The sequence below is a fragment of the Solea senegalensis genome, linkage group LG15, assembly GCF_019176455.1.
Source record: "Solea senegalensis isolate Sse05_10M linkage group LG15, IFAPA_SoseM_1, whole genome shotgun sequence".
Classification (NCBI taxonomy): domain Eukaryota; kingdom Metazoa; phylum Chordata; class Actinopteri; order Pleuronectiformes; family Soleidae; genus Solea; species Solea senegalensis.
Genome location: NC_058035.1, coordinates 548,629 through 563,012, shown reverse-complemented (window position 1 = coordinate 563,012; position 14,384 = coordinate 548,629). Strand labels below are relative to the sequence as shown.

Here is a 14,384-nt window from a genome sequence, read left to right as displayed (position 1 = left end):
TAATTAAGCGTGTGTGCAGTGTGGGTAATTTACACACCATACATATTCCTACAAGGCCCACAATGCACCTGGGAGGAACCCAACGTCATTTATTGCGTGTGTGAGTGTGTGTGTTGGTTATATAGGGTGGCGTGAGCGCGCATGCGAGAGGCGAGTGGAGCCCCCCATTCTCAAATGAGGGCTGCGCGCTCCCGCCGCAAGAGAGCAAGTGAGCGCGCTTGAGGGGCTGCGGTCCCATTGACGGTTCCGTCTCCCTGACAGCAGCTTCAGCATCAGCATCAGCATCATCAGCATCAGCATCATCGGCATCAGCAGCAGCAGCGGCAGCGGCAGCAGCAGCGGGGCTGGAAAACAAGAAGAAGAAGAAGAAGAAGAAGAAGAAGAAGAAGAAGAAGAAGAAGAAGTCGCCGCCGCCTCGCCCCGCAGCGACTCGGAGAACCGACACCGGACCGAGCGGAGACTTGGCCCCCCACTCCCCATCCTCACACACACACTCACTCACACACTCACTCAAACACACACACACACACACACACACACACACACACCTTCCACCTCCACCCTCCTCCGCTCTCCTCCTGGCCGAAGCAAGCGACGCCAGATCTCTCCCCCCTTCATCCCTGCACCGACAGCCGGTGATATGGGCTCCCCGTGAAGCGGAGGTGGTGGAGGGGAGAAGCGGGCGGGCGGGCGGTGGGAGGGGGGTGGGGGGAGAAGACAGCTGAAAAAACGGCGAACCGGGAGACCACTACCACCACCATCACCACCACCACCACCGCCGCCGCCACCTCCATCACCATCACCGCTACTACTACCACCACCACTACTACTACTACCGCCGCAGCGAACGCGGACACTGCCGCTTCTGCCGCCGCCCTGGCTGCCCCCCGACACCGCCATGGGATCTCTGCATCATCAGTCCCTCCAACCGTGGGCCATGTCGTGATCCGGGGGCTCAGCCAGCGGGTTTTCTCTCCGTGATCCCGAGGAGGAGGAGGAGGAGGCAGAGGAGGAGGAGGAGGAAGAGGACGAGAGGCGAGGAAAGGAGGGAAGGTGGTGGTGGTGGGGAAGATGTTCGCCTCAGTGGGCCCTCGGGGCGGCCCGCGCCCAGCGGTCCCCGCAGCCATCCCGGAGCCGGACCTGAGCCATCTGACGGAGGACGAGAGGAAGATCATCATGGCTGTGCTGGCTCGGCAACGAGAGGAGGAGGCGAAGGAGGAGGCCATGTTAAAGTAAGAGAGAGTGATGGAGAGAGAGAGTATAAAGAGTGTGAGAAGCAAAGATTGAGTAAGAGAGAGAGAGAGAGAGAGTGAGACTGGGCCTGGACTCAGGTCTGAACTCCATCCTGCACCTGCACCTCCTGAGTCCCTGATGTTCCAGCATCAGGTCTTCTTCACTCCACTCTATCTGATCAATGCATGTGTGTATGTGAGTGTGTGTGTGTGTGTGTGTGTGTGTACATCCTGCAGGCCCCTCACTTGCTCACCAGCACAGTTAGTCCAGGACAAACCGCAGCGTCAAAAGACGACAACCATCTGCGATGCTGGCGCCTCAGAGTGTCAAGAGAAACAAGTTTCGCTCACTCACACACACACTGCATCACAGAGCAACCCTCATGTATGTTCTGGAGTTAACTTCCTGACCAGCAGGTGGCGGTATAGTCCGTATTCAACCCCACAAAAACGCAGCAAAAGCAGGAAAATGATTCGGTGGCAGCGCATTCAAACTTGTAATGTCTCGGGACTTGTGAGTGTCTTCGGCCGTGATGCAACAAACGACAAATGTCGTAGACGTCTTTGTGAATGAAAAAAAGTTAGAACATCTAGCGGTGTGACAGCAGATCGCAAAAAAACGGATACTGGAACGCGCTTTCATCGATGCCGGGGTTTATGCATTGCGTTTTATGTGTAGTTAGCTTTTACTTCAAAACAAGAAAATAGTTGATCCTTTCGGGCTGTGGCACAAGATGACTGCCTCTGTAAAGCAATGCCCCTGCCTAAGGTAGGGAAGGACGTTCTGAAAAAGTTTGAGCCTCTTGTCGTTTGTCTCATTTCTCATTGTTAGGGCTAATCGCGATACAATGATGCTGTGATGATTACTATATTGCAACAACAATCATATAGCGATACATCAGGATATCTGTCTAACTGAAGAAAAGTTCACGACATAGAGAACAAAGAGCACGGAGCATCTCTTAACGTAGCTTCCTCCGCGGTTATCCCGCCTTCTACGGCTAGGTAGAAGATTCGTTGCGCGTGCCAAAAGCGCTGTTGTGTCAAACTTGCAAGTAACAATATTTTTCTATATATATGTGCGACAAAGTCTTCGTGATGACCAGTCGCCATCGAGAAGTTCCAACATCACCGATGTCCTGACATCGTGACGGCGTCATTGTTTCAGGAACGTAGGACCAAAGTACGGTTGTGGTATCTGTTCACGAGGATTGCTGGGAGACGTCTTCTACTTCTTTTTAGGTGCCAACAATTTGAACTTCAGAATCTCCTCAAGAAAGGGAACTGTGCTCGAAGTGGACTTAAACCAATGACGACAGAGAAGCAATGTCTGGCAGTTTTTGTATATTTTTTTTGTATATTTTTTTGTATATCATTGCTGCTAAAAATATAACTATGCAGTTAAGTTAAAAACTTAAAAATACAGTTTTTATTTTAGTGTATTAGCTGATCATTAAAAGTTAGCCACTTGCTTGTCTAGTTGCACAACTTTTCTGAGCTTTCAGAGACGATGGAATAACTACGGTGGCCAAGAGGGCTCAATATGAAAACAAAAGCTCTAACACGAAGATAGGCTGGGGTGATATGGGAACAGATTTTTCATCTGAATATACTATTTATATGATCATTCAACATCAATATATGTATATCATGGTATAACTTATATCTTACTATTTTTAGTACTTTTGAGATGTTTGGGCTTTACAGTTATTACCTCTTATTTCAGATAATACTTGCTTTATTTCTTTAGCTCTTTAATGTTAAATTAAGGATATTTACGCGTGTTAGAGACCATGAAATTGCCTATAAATATGGGCAAATTCTGCTAGAACACACATAATTAGGCTTAAAATGTAAAAAACAAGTGACTTTTCTTTATTTATATTTAGTATATTTCACAAATGTACCCATTTTTTTAAAAACATGCAAGAGATACACAGATACAGACACAAGATCTAAAATTTAACACCACATCTATTTTTTGACAGCCCTCCCCATCATGAGCAGCACCAAAAAAAATAAATAACTCGTCTCGCTAACGTCACGACAACCATTCACACCAAATCCTGCCTGTGAGGTGGGAGGGTGAGGATGGTGGGTGGTGGTGGAGGGGGGGAGATATTAAGGACAGAATTCATTGATGGATGCAGCAGGAAGCTGCTGCTACTGCTGCAGCTGAAGCCTGGCTTTAGAATAGTAAAAGTAAAAAACCCTCCTCCCTGTTGGCTTTTATCTGTGCAGCATCCATCTCAACAGCTGCCGTTCGCAGCTCTGGGGTGCGGTTGAGCCTTTTTTCCTTTTTTTTTCTTCCTCCCCAGCCTTATATGCACTGTATGTAGGCCAGTGCTCTCTCGCAACACACATCACACAGGCTGTTATGGAACCAGTAGGCCTATATAACACGAGGGGAGGGCTGGGGGGGAGAAAGGTGCCTGCTGTATAATGTCATTTCGAATCAGGAGTGACTTATATTCACCCCCGCTGCACCGCACAGGCATGGTCTTCCACCAGAATTGCAGCAATCAGCCACACATCCATCCATCCCTTCATCCATCCATCCATCCACGCCACTTTCCCTCCATACAAACAGAAAATGCGCGTTGTGTCGAAACGAAGAAGGCCATCCAACACCCCCACAACCCCCCTCCAGCCTTTACATTTTCCGCCTGGTCGTCTGCACGGAGCTGAGTGCATATAGAGTGGCAGCAGTTAGAAAGATATAGTGCGACCCACCTAAGCAAGGCACTCCTCGAGCCTTACGTCCCTGTTCTATTTTAAGACCTCGGCGCGTGCACTGATAGCACGGCACTGGAAACGGGGAATATCGATTCATTGCATCTCTAAAGAAGGAAACATCCAATATATGCAGTATTATACTGTATACATACTGTATATATATCTGTATATATACTGTACATATACATATATATAAAAATATGTACATGCATATACTGTCAAGTCAACTGTCAGCACATATGTGACCTCAGCACTAATTCCTGTCATCAGTGCATGGATGGGTGTATGCGTGTGTATTAAAGGCTGCACTGGTTGAGTATAATCCATGCATTTTGAATGTACTCTCAGTACAGTTGCAGCGTGGGCTGCAAACAAAAGCAAAGCAAATGAACATTTTACACCACAGTGCTGTAAAAATGTGGTAGTAGTAGAGCAATAATGTTGCAATCGGGAAGGCATGTGAGGCAGGGTTCTTACAGGTCCTTGAAAGTTTGGGAATTTGAAAACATCACCCTAAATAGACATGGTCATTGAAAGTTCTTGGATTTTGTCCAAGAAAGAATCGAAGTTGATATTTAGGTAAATGTCTACCTTGTTTGTTGCGACGCCACCAACTGTTTCATACCCTGCATTCAACATCGAGTCGTAATTACTAGCAGTGTTGTGGACACTGTCCATTGTCTCTCCGACCGCTGACGCGAGATTCCGTGCAGAGCAATTATTTTACGTGATGCTTGGGAAATGAAAATTCCAAGATCTCTGGAAAATTACAAAGACTGACTTTGTCCAAGGACAATCAATAAAAGTGGACACCATGGGCAAAGCGGCTCTCACAAGTTACCCACCCATCTTAAGCTGTGTCAGCACATTCGGTCCTTGAATTTGAGGGTCTTGGAAAGTCCTTACATTTGATGTCAACCAAACTGTGGTAACCCTAAACTGGGTAACGAAAATTCAGATTTAACATTGGATGTCTTGCTTAAAACAACCGTTATCCCATAAAAATTTCAAGTCGATGCCAGTGAACAATTTTCCCGTTTGCTAGAAGATTCAACACAAAATTGTGGTAAATAGACGGCTTAAACTGCTTTGAATTCATGTAAATTGTTGTTACTGATGTATTAATACACATAAATGTTGCATGTTACATAATCTGCAGACATTCAATAATGTACACTTTTATCAAGGAAGGTATATCAGTTGTTATGAAGACCATAAAATGTTGTGTTCTTTGCAATTTAAATGCACTCTCACCTTTAAGGTAAATCCGAGAAGAAGCAATACGTTCCTTCTTAGGCAGCCTTTGAATTCCTCACATTTTTAAAAGCCCTCCTCTCCATCAGTGTTGCCTTCATACTCATACGCTGCCTTGATCTTATGGCGTGTGTTTCTCTCGACACCCGAGACTTTGTGAGACCTCCTGATCCTGAGGACTCCAGGTTGGCGTCCTTGATTTTGCAAGGCTGGTTTTCCACTAACAGACAGTTACAAGACAATTAACCATCACAATGACTCTGTCGCTGTGAAGTTAGGGCAGGTCTGTTTCTGGTTGTGCTGGTGGTAGCTATCAGAGTTTAATAGAGCAGTGTCTATCATGGCTAACTATGTAGCAAAAGTTGCCCAAGGGATGATGATGGGATGTCCACCATTGCTGGGTGCACAAGGTTGTTCTTCCTGTTAGTAATGTTCTTTTGTGTGACAGTTTTGGCTGTGTTGTGTTGAATGTGGTGTGATCGGGTAGCACCTGGCCTAAACGGATCATCCTGAACAGTCTGATTTGATTTAAGGTTTGATTTCCTATATGGACTTTGACACGGGGGGAGTGAGTGTCTTACAAAGTTAAACAAACCTCAGTTTTCTGTTGGAAAAAGCTGATTATGAGATTACGTGGGTAACATATTGTTAGGAAAGAATAGATTCAAGTTAGCATAGATACATTTCAGGTGAGTGGCTTAAATCTAGGGACGCACCAATACCACTGTCTTCTGAGAGAGTACAAACAAGCACAATTACTTAAATTTGAGTACTTACCAATACCAAGTATTGAGTACATAATAATAACATTACAGCAAACTCATTTTATTTCCCTGAGTGAGGCCAATTCCTTTGTATTTGCTGTTTAGATTTACACTGATTAACGTCGTTTGTAATGGAACACCACATTTTTAGGGGGAGGAACAGATAGACTTGAATTAGATTTAAATGAATCACACTTATTATTTAAGTGGCAAAATCCTTTTGCTGTGCGTCGTGACTTGTATTGAAGGAGCAACTTTTTTGCCTTCTCCTCTTGACAGTCAAGCAGAGACCAGGTTACAGTCCTGCTCTACTTTTGTCGTCTGTTGCTTATATGAGAGTATTTCCAAACTGCTGACGTTGTGACACATGCACTTATCGCCGCACACCTGCTCGGCTCACTTGAAAAAAATACGTAAAGTGGTATTTGGGTGGTTTTTTTACGAATTGGTTGTCGGTAAATCCATACTTAAATCAGTTTTTTCCTCTTTTTGTCCCTGCTGGCAGCTGTGTTTTCACTGAGGACAAACATGCTCATCTTATGGAGGTTCTAGGTGCAGGTGGTGGACGCTTCAGAAACCCTATATTATCTTTTTAATTGTCATGAAGTAAGAAGTCTCATTTATTTCTCTTAGACTACACTGTAAACAAATGCCCATTACAAACCATTGTCAAATTATAGTTCTCACTAGTGGTTTGTCAAAATATTGATTTGGTCATATATTGTCATCCTTCTCTGTGCAATATGATAATCGATATTCCGTGGCAAATATTGATCTTCGATGAACAAATTAAGACGCTCTAAAGTCTCCATTAAACTTGGGGCCGAAGTTACCTGGCCAAAGAAGAGGGAGTTTACAGCTGGATAATAGTGGAGAAAGCTATGCTAAATTTCTATTATCAAAGAATCATTGTATCATGATACGTGGACCATGTATCACGTACAGTATCGTATCCTGAGGTGACTCCCACACCTAGTTCCCACAATGCTAACTGAGTCTATCAGCTCCACAGGACTCGGGAGGTGAGGCAAGAAGGAAGCACAACATTGCATTAGTAAAGCGAGACAACTGCGACTGTTTGGAGGAAGACTGAAAAAACCAAGATGGGCCCACGAAGCGTTTCAAAAAAGTGGATTCTACTGCTTAGAAAAACCTGGGCGTTCTGCAGTTTGATGGGATTATTGCCTCTAGCAATTATTTAGCTGAGGGTTGAGGATGGTGTGAGACTGAGCTTTAAGTGTTCATTGTAAGTGGGGAGTGTGGTCGTGAAGAAAATTAACGGAATGGAAACATCCAAGAGGACGTTAAAGGAAGATTTTTGGTGCTAACAGCAGCTTCCTAACTTTGTGTGTTTCAGAGAAGAAAAGCCTATCCAAGCACGAACGGTGAACCTGGTGGGGCAGAAGAAACCTCCACAGCAAAATGACGTCAGGTGAGTGGCAGCGGCGCCGTTCAACCACAGACCTCAGAACACAGCTCGGCGCTGAATGTTTTTTTTTCCTGCTGCGTCTCTTTGACGTCACTGCGTTCCCGCGGCCTGTAACAACCTCCCAAGAACAGACAGCCTTGTCTCGCCTTACATTGCTTTTGATGTGAAATCCATTTCACACTTAGGATGAGTCAACTGTATATTTGATGAACCTCCATTCTGGAGGTGCCATAACTGAGTGAATCAGTTATGGCATGATTATACGTGGAATCGCAATGCAGAGACAACTTATTTAGATTTGAAATATTGTTAATTTTCTTGTTCCTGGAAGCACAGCACAGGTTAGCGGATAATAGTAGTGTAAAGATGGACAGGAGCAGCAGCCTGATAATTCTAGTCCACATCCTGTTGAGTCATCAAAGAGCAGCTGATGTTGTGGTCCTCCTCCGAAGCTTGGACGTCTCTGGCTGGAATCAGAATGTTCGGTGCGTCTCACAGTTTGCTCAGCTCTGCTGCCAAGCTGTTTGCCGTCTGGAAGACCGACTGCCATCACGCATTCTGTTCATCCTGCTCTTGATATGTCTGAAATCTCACGTGTCTTTTAAGAAACATTCCTTAAGCAGAGTATTTGAGGCTAAATTCTTCTGGAAGGGTTGTTGGTGGTGAGTGTGAGATGTCACAACGCAGTGGATGTTGCAAGAACAGTTTAAAACCAAACCAAACAAATAAGGATTGTGAGGGTTACTATAGTTGTATGATGGTATTTTGAGGTTTTATTAAGGTGATGTTGATGATGATGACCCAACCACATTTGTAAATAAGTCCTGTCATTTTGGTTCAACAGATGTGAGTACTCCATTTTAGTGTGCAAACTTTGTGGCGTAGTGTTTAATTCTAGACAGGCAGAAACAGATCTTTGGAAACATTTGCTTCCTGATTAGCTCTTATCAGCCTCTACTTCATGCTGAATTGCTGTGAATTAAAAGTGGTGTCTCACTGGCATCTACTAACAGCTGAGAACCAGGACCAGCATGGGACAATATGAATTTTAGTTGTCAGGAAACAATATTCATGACAAGTTCTGAGTTTTCTGAAAGCTCTTGAATGATCCAACAGTGTAGCAGAAAGTAGTTCAAAGAGTCCAGTCGATCTGAAGGCCACTTTCTAGTTTTACTTCCAGAGAAATCCCTTTTGTGGTCTTTTTCATGCTGTGTGATCACATTTGTTTGGCATGTAAATGAAAATATCATCATGTTTCAGTTCTGAATACAACAGCTCTTACTGTATCAGAGCTTGCAGTTTGCTAATGAATATTGTAGCTAAAATCATACCTCACAGCTTGCTAACTAATCATCATAGCTAACATCACAGATTGCAGCCTGCTAACTAATAATATAGCTTGCAGTTTACTAATGAGTATTGTAGCTAACATCATACCTGACAGATTGCTCGCTAACTAGCGTCATAGCTTGCTACCACTCAGACATCACTTCTAGCATGTTCGGGCGGACAATTCATACTGGTGTGTCGGGCCAGGTCGGGTTGTAATTTTCAGGCTCACTGAGAACTCTAATAGCTTGGTAACTAACATCATAGTTAACACCAGAACTTGCGAATTGCTAACTAACGTTGAAGCTAACATATGTGTAGCTTGGTAATTAATATCATAGCTAACACCATACCTCACACCTCGATAAATAACATCACAGCTAACATTATAACCTCACAGCTTGCTAACTAACATTGTAGCTAACATCATAGCTCGGTAACTAATATAATAGCTAACACCAGAGCTTGAGGCTTGCTAACATTGTCGCTAACATCATACCTCGCAGCTTGCTTGTTAAATAACATCATGGCTAACCTTATAACCTCACAGCTTGCGAACTCACGTTGTAGTTAACATCTTACTTCACACCTTGCCAAATAACATTATAAGCTCACACGTCGCTAAATAATATCATAGCTAACATAAGCTCACAACTTGCTAAATAACATCATAGCTAACATTATAAGCTCATAGCTTGCTTAATAACATCATGTGTTGGTCAGAGTTTAGCTTTAGCTGGAAGGATTCTTCCCATCTCATCTCTAATTAGTGTGGATTGGATGCTCGCGTTAGTCAGGAGTGATTCCTGTTAATGGCTCCACTCAGTCATCATCTTTCTTTGCGCTCTGTGTGTGTGTGTTAAGTCTGGTTATGTGATCAGTGGTTGTTAATAAAGGCTTGAATTGCCAACATTACTTGACTGGGACTGTTGTTTTAGCTCTCTTTGATGTTGCAGGAGCTCCCGCTGACTTATTTGCACGTCAAAATGCAGTCACTTCCTCTTGCTTCAACTCACTGTGACTCTCCCGTAGCCTGTAATGTGTTTTTATCCACTGCACAATGATCAAAGGATAAAGCTTGTTTATGTTCTTTCCATGTGTTCCCTGTATGTGTGTGTGTGCCAGAATGTGCGTTAGTAGGATCAGAGAATGAGGTTGGATTACAGAGTAATTCAGCTGGAGCACATCTGACTGTCTGAGGAATCCCACTGCAACCCCCATAACATTATACAATCTGTGCCTTTCCGGTCAGTATTCCCCACATTATTCACCAAACATTACAGTCAGTAATCTTCTGAGCTGGAACAGAGATAATGTGATACCACTGGCCTATAAGTGTTTGGTTTGTCCATTCTGGTCTACTGTAAAATAGGAATAGGAATTCCAGGGAAACACAGAATACTATAGGATTCTTGATACATGGCCCACAATGTGGATAATAAAGTGATTCCTGTGATAATTAATCATCGGCATTGATGCAAGAGAAAAAAAACAGATTTGAGCCTCTCAACAAAAGGCTGGAAGTCTAAAAATACACCAACACCCGACACCAAACTCCATAGAGAAAACAAGCAATTTTACATCATCACACTTATGGAGTTGTTGATCTACTGCTGCCTCCGTCAGTGAGTTAAAATGTGTTATTTTGTGACTTCGGCATTTCAGAATCCTTTGTTAGGATTTACCAACATGACACAAACTTAGCAAATGAGGCAGGAATAGACATAGCACACCACAGCAGCTCCTGTGTCCCCATGAGCTACTAATGGACTTTGGTGTGGGAGACTGAGTGGTTTATAAACTTTAAGCCTTTTGTTAAGTGGTTGAAATCTTTTTTTTTAAGTCTGTATTTATGTTGCATGATTTTTAGACTGAGAGGTAAATACTGAAGCCACAATTTTTTATCTCATGACACATAATGTGTTAATTAACTTGTCCACCATGACCGTTTCCTTGCCGACCACTCGTGTCCGCACACTGGACCTCATTCCTCTGCAAAGGCACTGTGGATGCGCCGCAGTGTGAGATGTTTACACTTCACATCACTGAGTGTGATTGGCCAGGTGTCCCCTGATAGCAGGGTACCATGGCGATGGCCCAGCAGTCCCATAATAACCTCAGTGAGTCCTGAGATTGGCGAGGAGTCATTTCCTCACTTCCTTTAGGGATTGGCTGTCATCCTGGTCTTCCCATGAGTCCGTGCTCCAGCGGGGGGAGCGGGCAGGGACTCGACACACTCACTTACATTTGTGCTTGAATGTCAGAGTTTCATCTTTACTCAACTAGACGTAGAATGAGCCTCACACTGTATACATTGAATTGTTTTAGTACTGGATTTTTCCCCATACAGACCTCAAAAGGAAACAATTAATTTTATATATAGCTTGATTTTATGACGTAGACATGAACTTGTCTTGAGACCAATGCAGGTTTTTATTAGGTATAAGTCAAGAAACAACAGATAATCGGATATTACTACCCTAAATTAAGTAAATTAATTATCCTGACTTACTTATAATATTGCTTCGTGACATTGCGATAAATATTGAATGTCGACTCAAGTATAATTTTTATTATTTTACAACATTTTAATATGTTCTATCTTGTCGTTTCATATGTTCTTACTGATTTTTACTCGTCTGTTGTCTCTTTGTATTTTTGACTGAATAAAGCTTGTATGTAATTATACGATGCCAATTTCCGCAGTACCAGAAATGACTCAAAAATTGCTCACACCGTCAGATAAGTCATTGGCACGTATGCAAATCTCTGCGCTATAATCTGGTAGCACATCTACACACATTTAAAGTCTATTTGCTTCACTAAGATGAATCTACAATCATCCTTTTTCCTGGAAATCAGCAGTTTTTTTTTCCAAAACAGTCGTCGTGCTGTCAGACCACAGTGGCAAATGCTTTTTGCAAGTGATTCCTGCTAATGCAGCTTTATCCTGAGCTCAGCAATATTCCAGGTACCACATGCCAGATTTTAGTTTTCAGTTACAGTAATGTGGCCATTTTACTAGATTTATTTAGTCGGGAAGTTGCTGGTTTAAAACCATAAAATGCAAGCCACTGTTGTTTATGCCCAGATTTATGTATTTGTCTTCCCTCTCAATCACGGCTGCCAAAGTAGATAACGTAAGAAGTTTCTGAGGTCATGACTAAATGTCGTGTTTATAACGTGACTGCCAATCAGAGCCGTAAATCCTGTGGTTTTTGCCGAGTCATTTGACCGAGGCGTGAAAGCAGATTTTAGCCGTTTTTCCCATTGTAGACAAAAGCCAGATGTTAGTGGGTGTTAGTGGGTTTTTATGTTTGTTTGTTTTTTGACGAGTGAAAACAGATTTAGTGACCAGGTACAAAGCCAACACAGGCAGATACCAAACAAATCAGACCTTGTTTTCTGCCCCATTGAACGTCTGCCACCGTGGACGAACGTGCCAGTGGGGAGCAATGATTCAAAAAATATTGAACCGTTTTCTTGACATGTATTCATTCTGATAATTGATGTACGTTGTGATACATCTGAGAAAGAGCCTTCCCCCTCAAACTGCTGCAGGGCAAGGACATTTATGTCTTGACAAATTCAAACAATATTTTGAATATCAGGATTAGAATTGTCGCCTTTTTTCCTTTTCTTCTTTGCTTTAAATTAACAATTGTTTGGATTGTGTAGCTTTAGAATGACGGTGCACTGCATTTAGCGCAACAACTCAACTGGAATTGATGATGTTCTTGAATGTAAAGAGCAAAGAAAACAGAAAATATTCACATTTAAGAAGCTGAGAAACTTGTTTTAATAATGAAAAAACACTCAAACCGATTAATCGATTGTCAAAATAGTTGACGATTAATTCAGTAACAGATTAATAAGTGATTGATCCAATAATTGCTGCAGCTCTAGTTCCATTTACATCGGAAGTTGGAACCGGGAGTGGCGTCACCTCCGTTTTAAGAACTCGTTAAAGGTTATGGATGCAAACATGGATAAAAAAAAAGCTGCATTGTTTTTACTATTGACACATGTGGCAGCCATGAAATCTACATTTACGCGACTTTCCGAGTTGGAACGTCGCCCTAAAACCCCTTCAATCCAGGCATTCCAGGTGAAACCCAATTAACTTGGAAATTCCGACTTGTGACTACAACTGGAACGTACCATAAACCTTTAATATGCATTAAATGTAAGGGCCTTGTGTTATGGAGACTGCCATTTTGCGCAAAACCTATCGCAGAGTCATCCGGTACCCACAAGCAAATGCTGATTTAACACATTCCTATTGTGATAATATCATATTATGACTTAAATATTGTGATAAATATCGTATTGTGTCTTAAATATTTGCGATAAATATCGTATTGTGACATCAATATCGTATTGCAACTTGAATATTGTGATAATATCTTGTTGTGTCTTAAATATTGTGACAATACAATATTGTGACTTAAATATTGCGATAAATATTGTATTGTGACTTAAATATCATTATAAATATTCTGATTTGTGACCACAACTGGAATGTGCCAAACCTTTAATACTCACTTTAGGCAACGGCCTTGCTTTATGGAGACCACTATCTTGGTAGAAGCTCATAACGCTGTCCCTAGTTTAATAAAAAAATAAGTTAACCACAAAAAACTGGCTGGCTAATGGCTATGCTAATTGTTGGTAGATGATTGTGCGTCATCTTGCAATTGGAGCCGATTAAAAAACAGTGTACAGCGCATCAGTCATCAGGTACCCGCAAGCGAATGCTGATTTAACACATTCCCATTTAATCCCAGGATTAAAGTGTGTGTTTTCTTTTTTTTCTCTTGACCGGTGGGAATGAGGTATCACACACCGGTCCTTTAAGAGTGGGGATGTCACCATTCACTCCCACTCACCCTCAGACTGACTGTGTGTGGGTAAACGACGAGTGTTTGAACATGAATTTTGTACGTGTGTGAATTTGATTGTTCGTGTGGAGGAGTGTTTGTGTATTTGTGCCTCTCTCTCTATGCTGTGTATATATGTGTATATGTGTGTGTTTGTGCGTCCTGTCTGTGTGCAGCGTTGCCAGGCCATATGGAGCTCTGTCTGGGGAGCACACTACCCACTTAGCTCTGCTGTTGGTTCTGGTGCTCTCTCCATCTGTCCCTCCTCTCCCTCTCTTTTTATCTATTTATCTATCTATACATGTGTGTGAGTATGTATATGCATACACTAACTCACACGCATTAATTAATTGTTTGAAGTGCTTTTAAGTACGAAAAATTGCTCATAATCCTCTATACACACAAAAAATGTGTTTCAAGTTTGTTCAAAATTAAGATTGGTATAAAGAAAACTTACTTCAGGGTTAGATTACTCACTTATAAAACTATATTTATCCCATTACTGATAAATTTTGTTGACTACTCTCAAAAGACTTGATTTAAGTCAGAGAGACATATTTTGTCTTTTCTCGCTCCATTTTAGTTAGCCGCTGCTCGTGATTACTTTTATTATCGATTCATTTTCCTGTTATTTTAGTACTTTTTGGTCCAAAATGTCAGAAATTGGTGGTTGCCGTTGCTACTCAAACTTCACAATGACAAAGGCCAAAATAATGGACAAATCTGTTACTTAAATTGTCCTTTCGTGCCACTCGGCACT

At 42.4% G+C, this 14,384-nt stretch overlaps 1 protein-coding gene across 21 annotated transcripts in view; it reads left to right on the top strand.

Moving 5' to 3' along the window:
- Nucleotides 1-509: 509 nt before the first annotated feature.
- Nucleotides 510-14,384, top strand: part of LOC122781453 (regulating synaptic membrane exocytosis protein 1-like) — a 79,726-nt gene continuing 65,851 nt past the window's right edge. For all 21 annotated transcript variants that reach the window (XM_044045110.1, XM_044045130.1, XM_044045131.1 and 18 more), the window contains exons 1-2: nucleotides 510-1,232; nucleotides 7,344-7,418. In XM_044045110.1, coding sequence (XP_043901045.1) covers nucleotides 1,072-1,232; nucleotides 7,344-7,418 — 236 coding nt within the window. In that variant the 5' untranslated portion in view covers nucleotides 510-1,071. The remainder of the gene's footprint in view (nucleotides 1,233-7,343; nucleotides 7,419-14,384) is intronic.